This window comes from Mustela nivalis, assembly GCF_964662115.1.
Source record: "Mustela nivalis genome assembly, chromosome: 3".
NCBI lineage: Eukaryota > Metazoa > Chordata > Mammalia > Carnivora > Mustelidae > Mustela > Mustela nivalis.
In genome coordinates, this window is record NC_139022.1 from 7,416,269 (window position 1) to 7,426,400 (window position 10,132).

The window sequence follows — 10,132 nt, forward strand, 5'->3', positions numbered from 1 at the left end:
CAATTCACCAGCAAATGATGGAGCCTAGGATGCAATAGGGAAGTGAAGGGAAATTGATATTCCTTCTCAGCAAAAGCAAAGGTGTCACAGTGCTCAAGAGGGGTGCATACCAGCTCTCTAAACCACAGGACTCTTCATCAATATTCTTGATGTGATGCCGTTTGGAAGCTGAGGAGTATTTTGGTAAAGGACTCCTAGGTTTTTAGTGTAATGTCCTTATTTTGCAGGGATTGACTATAGGATCAATTCACTCTGTCCCAAATGAATCCCTTTGGGGCTGTCTCCTAACACACTGGAGTCAATTTGGACAGCAGGATTTAAAGAATAATGCCTAGCTTCAGTGTACTCTAGAGGATGATTAAACGTGGCCAATTAGAGGGTTTTTAAATTTCAATACTGCTTACAAGGTAGACTATTTTTGTAGATGGCAGGGGAAATCGACCAAAATCCCATATGGTCAGGAACAATTGGTCCAGTACCAAAATGCTGATCTGCCCATCCTAGTTGAGGTGGCCTAAAGAGACTGCTCTCCTTACAATCTACCTCTCAAGCCACCATCAGTTCAGGTGCATAAACACTTCTAGTTCTGTTTATCCACCATGTCACCTGTGATTTGTTATGTTTTCTATGTGTCCCCACCTTGTATTTCTTGTAAAGTGGTTGCTGCCAAGATACTGTACCTGCCTCCCTCTATCTTCCTGAATCACTTATCTCCTCTTTGTTTGCTTCTTCTTTTATGTGCCAGGTATTGCATATGTTTTGAGAGAAGTGAATGAATGTTACCTGACTCTTGTTGTATTTGGGTTTTTCTCCCTTGTTCATTTCTAGATTTAATGGCCATGTTAAATAGAGTCAAATATCTGGTTAATCTACCTCAAGACAGGGACCTTAAGAAATATTTCCAAGCAGCTGCTGAAACTCCTTTTGTTCCAGGGAGGTTTCCTATCTTCTCAGCCCAATATGGGCTGCCAATATTCAGTTTTGTTGTTGTTGTTGTTGTTGTTGTTGTTGTTGCTGTTGAGATAAAATGTGTGTCTGTTCCTTTGTTTGAGCTGACCAGCTTTAAGACACACAGTCCACCTCCTTAACCCTCAGGGACTTTCATCCTCCTACAGGCTTACTGGTGGCACCTCACAACTTTTGCCTCCATCTTCCCTTTCTGTTTCTGCATCATTATGTGTGAAGCTTGCATAACTATCCCCTATACCATATTCCATGTCTCCAATGTCATTGGCTGCTCCTAATATGCTTTTTATCAAGGAATAAAGAGCACCCAAAGTAATTGGGCCACCTCTTTATGATGTTCACCTGGAGGACATACTTAATCAAGTTGTTGTGTCCCAAGGGTTCCTTTAGACATAAACTTCCATGTAAAAACTGATAGGTATGCCAGGTAAAAACCAATACTTGGGAACAAATTGATTAACATTTAAGTGGACCCAGGTGCAACATGATTGTACTTTAATTAATTTAAGATTGTTAGCTTAATTAAGGTAGACATGTCTTTAGAGTTATAAACATTAAATATAAAACTTATATTCTGCCAAACTTTGCTAAAGATCAAACAAGCTCATGGGACTATATTGCAATTTTTCATTAAGACGATAAATGAGAATAATGGTTAATTTTGTCTGTCTCAAAATTTTCATGGATAATAGATAAAAAAACAAGTAGGTTAAATAAATTATATATATATATATATATATATATATATATATATATATATATATAAAACTTAATAGATTTCCAAATATTTGGTATTCTGAATCTTTGAAGTTTTGCTAAGTTAAATGATCAATTAGATTGAATTCATTAGATAATAAAGTCTTTTTCAAATAAGAATACATTGTTGAAGGGTGATATTTAAGAAAAGTAATCTTGCCCTCAAATGAGACTGTTTCTTTGGTGACAAAATACTTCAGATAAATTTTGAGTGAAAAAGAGAACTATGTGCAATATATTAATTGTAGAGCACCACACAGACACATGCAAATTGTTCAATCTTAACTGAAGAACTTTCAATAAAACGTCCTACAATATCACTCTGCAAAACAAAAAGAAAAAAAAAAAGGAAGGTTGTATAAGTTTTGTATAAGTTTTGTAAAGTAAAACTTTAGAAAACATTGTTATCTGTGCTTAAGAGTTTGGTTTCAATGGATGGATTTTAATGCACATTGGTATAAGACTAACATTTTGCTTTTCACCGTTTACAAAAAAAAAAATGTTTCTTTCAATCACTAGTCTGCTCTAGATAAGAAAATGTAAAGAAAGTTTTAATTTTTCTTTTTCTACCCAGTAAAACATCTTTTTGTTTTGTTTTGTTTTGTTTTTTCTTGTTCCGTTGTGGTTTCTTTTTTCTTTCTTTATCTATACCAGGGTGGGGGAAGGCTTCTATGTCTCCTCTTTATCAGGTCTTTTATTACTAAAGAGAAATAAAACTCCTCAGAGCACCAAGCTGGGTCAGTTGTAAAACATACAATTCTTGATCTCCGGGTTGTGAATTCAAATCCCATATTGGGTATAAAGCCTACATAATAAATTAATAAACAAATAAATAAATAAATAGAAACTGCTATGTCGAAGGAGCTAAGTGCTGTTAACAATTATATGTTTTCCTATATAATCTCTTATTGTCACATTCGTTAAGTATAAATATTAGATTTATAATAATGTAATAGTTTTTAAATATGTGCTTTAAAATTTTTTAAAAAGATTTTATTTATTTAACAGAAAGAGAAATCACAAGTAGGCAGAGAGGCAGGCAGAGAGAGAGAGGGGAGGAAGCAGGCTCCCTGTGGAGCGGAGAGCCCAATGTGGGGCTCGATCCCAGAACCCTGGGGTCATGACCTGAGCCATAGGCAGCAGCTTTAACCCACTGAGCTACCCAGGCACCCCTAAGCATGTGCTTTAAACATTCTGAGATTTTTAACAAACTTTACAAAATTACATGGTAGGTGAAGTTTTTTTAAATATTTTTATATATTTATTTGAGAGAATGACAGAGATAATGAGAGAGAGCACATGAGTGAGGTGGAGAGGGAGAATGTGGGACTCAATTTTAGGACCCCAGGATCATGACCTGAGCTTAAGGCAGACACTTAACCGACTGAACCACCCTGGTATACCCAGGTAAAGTGTTTTTTACTAATTATGTTTGTTTATTTTGTATCTGAATTTTTTCGACAGCATTATCAGAACAATAGTGATAAACTTTGGTTGCATTTTATGGGAAAATACTGTAACTCTTTAAAAAAATCTGAATTTTCTGTAGTTATAATATGTCCTGGTCAAAGGTAATTATTTGAATTATTAGAATATTGTGTGCCACAGAAATAGTCACATTTCCTCTTCAATTATATCATAAGAGACTCACGTATTGATATTTAACCATAACCATTTATGAAATATTTTTGTCATTTATTCTTATTTTTTTTTATTCTTTTGCAAAATGTGTTTTGAATTCAAGGAGATTCATAGAAAGGATATTTGGCAAAAGCAAGGTACATATTAATAAAACAAACATGGGTAAGAATCTCCAAAACTAATGGGAAAGCTGCATTTAAACTTAATCAATATAAGCTTTCTACAGAGAAACAAGGGAAACAAAATAAAAATGAACTTTTGGGATTTCATCAAGATAAAAGTCTTTTTCACAGCAAAAAGAAAAATCAGTCAACAAAACTGAAAGGTAATTCATAGAATGGAAGAATATATTTGCAAATGATACTTCATTTAAAGCCCTGGTATCCAAGATCTATAAGGAAGTGATCAAACTCAACACTCCCCAAAAATAAAAAAAAAAAATACAAAACAGTCAAGAAATGGGCAGAACACATGAAAAGGAACTTCTAGATGGAAAACATACAGGGGCCAATTAACACAAGAAAAAATGTTCAACATCATTAGCTATCAGGGAAATACAAATCAAAGTCACAATGAGATACCATTTTACACTAGTTTTTAGATCAGCCAAAATTAACAAAAATAACGATACAGGGAAGGACAAGGGTAGGCAAGGATTTGGAGAAAGTGTAACTTTCTTACACTGTTGGTGGAAATGCAACCTGATATATAAACACTGAAAAACATTATGGAGGTTCCTCAAGACATTAAAAATAGAGCTGTCTTATGTCCATGCAATTTCTCTACTTGGGATTTACCCCAAAGATCCAAATGTATTGGGAAAAAAGGGGCACATACCCCCAATACTCATAGTAGCCATGTCCTCAATAGCCAAAGTGTGGAAAAATACAAAAATGCCCTTCAACAGGGAGGACCAGATGGTGGGAAAGTAGGAGGAGGCGCCTTTTCAACCTGTACCCCAAAGTGAGCTGATTACCTACCAAAGAACTCTTATCACGCATGAAATCAGCCTGAGATCAGAATTATTCACGTCTGGATCTCTACAGGGGCAGAAGACGCCAGTGGGCAGGTAAAGCAATGTGGGAATGGCCGGACTGATATCCACAGAGATGAGGCAAGCCAGAAAGGGCTGGCAAGATATACTCAGGGCACTAAATGAGAAGAATATGCAGCCAAGAATACTTTATCCAGCAATACTGACATTCAAATTGGATGGAGAGAAGAGTTTCCAAGACTGGCAAGGCTTAAGATTATGCAACCACCAAGTCAACACTGCAGGAAATATTAAGGGGGGTTCTATAAAAGAGGAAAAATCCTAAGAATAGCATTGAAGAGAAATACAGAGACAATTTACAGAAAGAGAGACTTCAAAGATAACATGATGTCAATAAAAACATATCTATTATTAACCACTCTCAATGTGAATGACCTAAATGTGCCCATAAAACGGCACAGGGTTGCAGATTGGATAAAACGACAGGACCCATCCATATGTTGTCTATAAGAGACCCATTTTGTAACTAAAGTTACACCCAGACTGAAAGTGAAGGGATGTAGAAGCATCTTTCATGCCAATGGGCCTCAAAAAAAGTCCGGGGATGCGATTCTCATATCAGACAAATTATATTTTAAACTAAAGACTGTATTCTGAGATACAGAAGGACACTACATCATTCTTAAAAGTACTATCCACCAAGATGATCTAATACTTGTAAATATCTATGCCCCAAATGAGAGCAGCCAATTTCATAAGAAAGTGGTTAATCAAGATAAAGAGTCATATTAATATGAATACCCTAATAGTAGGAGATCTTAACATGCCTCTCTCAGAAATAGACAGATCATCAAAGCAGAAAATCAATAAAGAAACAAGAGCATTGAATGACACATTGGACGAGATGGACCTCATAGATATATACAGAACATTCCACCCTAAAACAATAGAATACTCATTCTTCTCAAGTGCACACGGAACCTTCTCCAGGATAGACCACATTCTGGGTCACAAATCAGGACTCAACCGATACCTAAAGGCTGAGATGATTCATTGCATATTCTCAGATAACAATGCTTTAAAACAGGAGCTCAGTCACAAGGAAAAGTTCAGAAGGAACTCAAACACCTGGAAGCTAAAAACCACCTTGCTAAGAATGCTTGGATCAACCAGGAGATCAAAGAAGAACTTAAACAATTCATGGAAACCAATGAAAATGAAGACATTTTGGTGCAAAACTTATGGGATACAGCAAAGGCAGTCCTAAGGGGGAAATACATAGCCATCCAAGCCTCCCTCAAAAAAATGGAAAATCCAGAACACACCAGCTGTCTCTACACCTTAAAGAACTGGAGAATCAACAACAAATCAAACCAACTCCACAGATAAGAAGGGAAATCATCAAGAATAGACTGAGATCAATGAGGTAGAAACCAGAGATACAGAAGAACATATCAATGAAACTAGAAGCTGGTTTTTGAAAGAATCAATAAGATCGATGAAGCATTGGCCACACTAATCCAAAAGAAAAGAGAGAAAGCCCAAATTAATAAAAGTATGAATGAAAAGGGAGTGATCACAACGAACACCAAGGAAGTAGAAAAAATCATCAGAAGTTATTATCAACAGTTATATGCGAATAAGCTTAGCAACCTAGATGAAATGGATGCATTCCTGGAAAACTATAAACTCCCAAAATTGAACCAGGAAGAAATCAACAACCTGAAGAGACTGATATCTAGTAACAAAATTGAAGCAGTGATCTAAAACCTCACAAAAAACAAGAGCCCAGGACCTGTCGGATTCTCTGGGAAATTCTACCAAACTTTAAAAGCAGAAATAACACCTATTCTCGTGAAGCTGTTTCAAAAAATTGAAGCAGAAGGAAAACTTCCAGACTCTTTCTATGAAGCCAGCATTAACCTCATTCCCAAACCAGGCAAAGACCCGAACAAAAAGGAGAACTTCAGACCAATATGACTGATGAATATGGATGCTAAGATTCTCAACAAGATCCTAGCCAATAGTATCCAACAGCACATTAAAAAGATTATCCACCATGATCAGGTGGGATTCATGCCTGGGCTACAAGGATGTTTCAACATTCTCAAATCAATCAATGTGATAGAACAAACCAATAAGAGAAGAGAGAAGAACCACATGGTCCTCTCAATTGATGCAGAAAATGCATTTGACAAAATCCAGCATCCCCTCCTGATTAAGACACTTCAAAGTATAGGGATACAGGGAACATTCCTGATCTTTATCAAATCTATCTAGGAAAGACCCACAGCAAATATCATCCTCAATGGGAAAAAGCTTGTAGCCTTCCCGTTGAGATCAGGAACAAGACAAGGATGCCCACTTTCACCATTCTTGTTCGACATAGTATTAGAAGTCTTAGCAACAGCAATCAGATAACAAAGAGAAATAAAATGTATCCACATTGGCAATGAATATGTTAAACTCTCTCTCTTCAAAGATGACATGATTCTTTATATGGAAAACCCAAAAGACTCCACCCCGAAACTACTAGAACTCATACAGCAATTCAGAAACATGGCAGGATACAAAGTCAATGTACAGAAATCAGTGGCTTTCTTATACACTAACAATGAAAAAACAAAAAGGGAAATTAGAATATCAATTCCATTCACTAGCACATCAAGAAACATAAAATACCTGGGAACAAACCTAACAAAAGAGGTAAAGGATCTGTACACGAGGAACTACAGAACACTCATGAAAGAAATTGAAAAAGACACAAAAAGATGGAAGACGATTCCATGCTCTTGGATTAGAATAATAAACATTGCTAAGATGTCTCTACTGCCTAGAACAATCTGTACTTTTAATGTCACTCCGATTAAAACTCCACTGGTATTTCTCAAGGAGCTGTAGCAAATAATCCTAAAATTTGTATGGAATCAGAAGAGACCCCAAATCGCTAAGGAAATGTTGAAAAGCAAAAATAAAATGGGGGCGTCATGTTACCTAATTTCAAGCTTTGCTACAAAGCTGTGATCACCAAGACATAAGAACAGACACACAGACCAGTGGAACAGAGAAGAGAGCCCAGATATCAACCCTCAACTCTATGGTCAAATAATCTTCGACCAAACAGGAAAAAAATTTACAGTGGAAAAAGACAGTCTCTTCAATAAATGGTGTTGGGAAAAATGGGCAGCTACATGTAGAAGAATGAAACTCGACCATTCTCTTACACTGCACACAAAAATCAACTCAAAATGTATAAAAGACCTCAATGTGAGGCCAGAATCCATCCGAATCCTAGAGGAGAACATAGGCAGTAATCTCTTCGATATCAGCCACAGCAACTTCTTTCAAGATATGTCTCCAAAGGCAAAGGAAACAAAAATGAAGTTGAACTTTTGGGACTTCATCAAAATCAAAAGCTTCTGCATATCCAAGGAAACAGCCAACAAAACAAAGAGGCAATCCACAGAATGGGAGAAGATATTTGCAAAGGACAGCACAGACAAAAGGTTGATATCCAGGATCTATAAAGAACTCCTCAAACTCAACACACACAAAACACACAGTCATATCAAAAAATGGGCAGAAGATATGAACAGACACTTCTCCAATCAAGACATACAAATGGCTATCAGACACATGAAAAAATGTTCATCATCACTAGCCCTCAGGGAGATTCAAATTAAAACCACACCAGTTAGAATGTCCAAAATTAGCAAGACAGGAAACAACCTGTGTTGGAGACGATGTGGAGAAAGGGGAATCCTCTTCCACTGTTGGTGGGAATGCAAGTTGGTGCAGCCACTTTGGAGAACAGCGTGGAGATTCCTCAAGAAATTAAAAATAGAGCTTCCCTATGACCCTGCAATTGCACTCCTTGGTATTTACCCCAAAGATGTAGTGAAAAGAAGGGCCATCTGTACCCCAATGTTTATAGCAGCAATGGCCATGGTTGCCAAACTGTGGAGAGAAGCGAGATGCCCTTCAATGGACAAATAGATAAGGAAGATGTGGTCCCTATACACTATGGAGTATTATGCCTCCATCAGAAAGGATGAATACCCAACTTTTGTAGCAACATGGATGGGACTGGAAGAGATGCTAAATGAAATAAGTCAAGCTGAGAGAGTCATGTATCATATGGTTTCACTTAATTGTGGAGCATAACAAATAGCATGGACGACATGGGGAGATAGGAAGGAGATGGGAATTGGGGGAAATTGGAAGGGGAAGTGAACTATGAAAGTCTATGGACTCTGAAAAACAATCTGAGGGTTTTGAATGGGCGGGGCGTGGGAGGTTGGGGTACCAGGTGGTGGGTATTAGAGAGGGCACAGATTGCATGGAGCACTGGGTGTGGTGCAAAAATAATGAATACTGTTACGCTGAAAACAAATAAAAATAAATTTAAAAATGTATTGAAATTTCAGTTTTAATTTTTGCAATGAAATAGAATATATCATACTTCTTTCAATTAATCTGCATGTCTTTTCCTTTGACCAATTTTATTACATCCCTGTGGACATGTAACATTTCCATACTTGAAGTGATATTCAATCTAAGTTTAACTGCACTCATGTGAACAAAAGGGAACTTATTAAAGCCAAGAATATACAATACCCTGCCAAGGGTCATGCAACTTGTTAAGTGCAACATGGCCATGAGATCCCAAAGTTTCTGACTTGAGGATCTGACAGCAGTGTGCAGAAAGCATTCCCCAAGGACACACATTGACTTTTCTTTTCTGGTTCAGGTTAGAAAATGCGTTTTCATCAACTAGACTGAATAAATGAGAATGTTTTGAGATATTCTTCTTTTATTATTTACAGTTTACAAAATAACTTTGCATAGTTATATTATTTTATACTAAAAATTATAGAAAAGGAAAGGGAAACATGAATACAGTGTTGGGAAAATACTGAAAGGAGAACAATTCGGAAGTCCAGGTATTAGGAAGAGCAGAGACCTGACAATGTACTGTATAGCAAAATTATTTTTGAGTTAAATTCCAGGGTAAAGAAAAACCCAGCTGTCCTTTCATCTTACTCACCTGCACCTGGCCAGGGAAGCAGAGCCAAGAGAAGAAGGGTCCTGAAGTTGACACATAGAGGCTGCATCCCAGCTGGTGGTCCCAAGGGTGGAATATCAGACCTCTGCTCTCCCATAAGCTGTCATAGGTCCCAGTCCTGAAATCTGGTTCACTTATATTCACATAGTTTCTTAAACACTGTGAACATAATTCTCAAACAGAAAACTGGCTTGTTAGGAAACTCACATATGGGAAAGTGAAAGCACAAGTTGGACTCTGAACAAACTGACTCATGCCGTTATATATTAAAGGGCCCAATAAGGAAGATTGTTAAAGCAGAGTTAGTGATCACAGGATGAAATAAAAACTTTTCATAATGAAAAGAAAAAAAAAGAATTTTGATTCTATCATCAGTTTAGCATCAAGATCGGTTTTGTGAATTAAAATTCAAAACCACTCTTTTGAAAATGAAATGAGTGAAAATTAAGTTTTCTTATTTGGCACAAAGCAAACACAAATTGTGTTATGCAATGTAGATGGAATTTCCTGTGCAGAAGTACAGAGGTTGGAAAGATTGCCTAGTCCTCCAATTTTAGTAGAGATCTTGATTACAATTAGAACAATTTAATAGAGGTTTTTATTTGTATTTCTTCGTCAGCAAGTGATGTAGACCATTTTTTCATGAGTCTGTTGACCATGTGTATGTTTTCTTATTTTATTGATAACTTCTATTTTGTTCTTACTATATA

The 10,132-nt window shown here is 36.6% G+C and overlaps 1 protein-coding gene across 1 annotated transcript in view; it reads right to left on the reverse strand.

Annotated features, from left to right (window-relative positions):
• LOC309861960 (butyrophilin subfamily 3 member A2-like) overlaps positions 1 to 9,641 on the reverse strand; it is a gene marked incomplete at its 3' end in the record, with an annotated part of 54,483 nt that extends 44,842 nt beyond the window's left edge. The window contains exon 1 of the mRNA XM_082725227.1: positions 9,405 to 9,641. Coding sequence (XP_082581353.1) covers positions 9,405 to 9,519 — 115 coding nt within the window. The 5' untranslated portion in view covers positions 9,520 to 9,641. The remainder of the gene's footprint in view (positions 1 to 9,404) is intronic.
• Between the last annotated feature and the right edge of the window lie 491 nt (positions 9,642 to 10,132).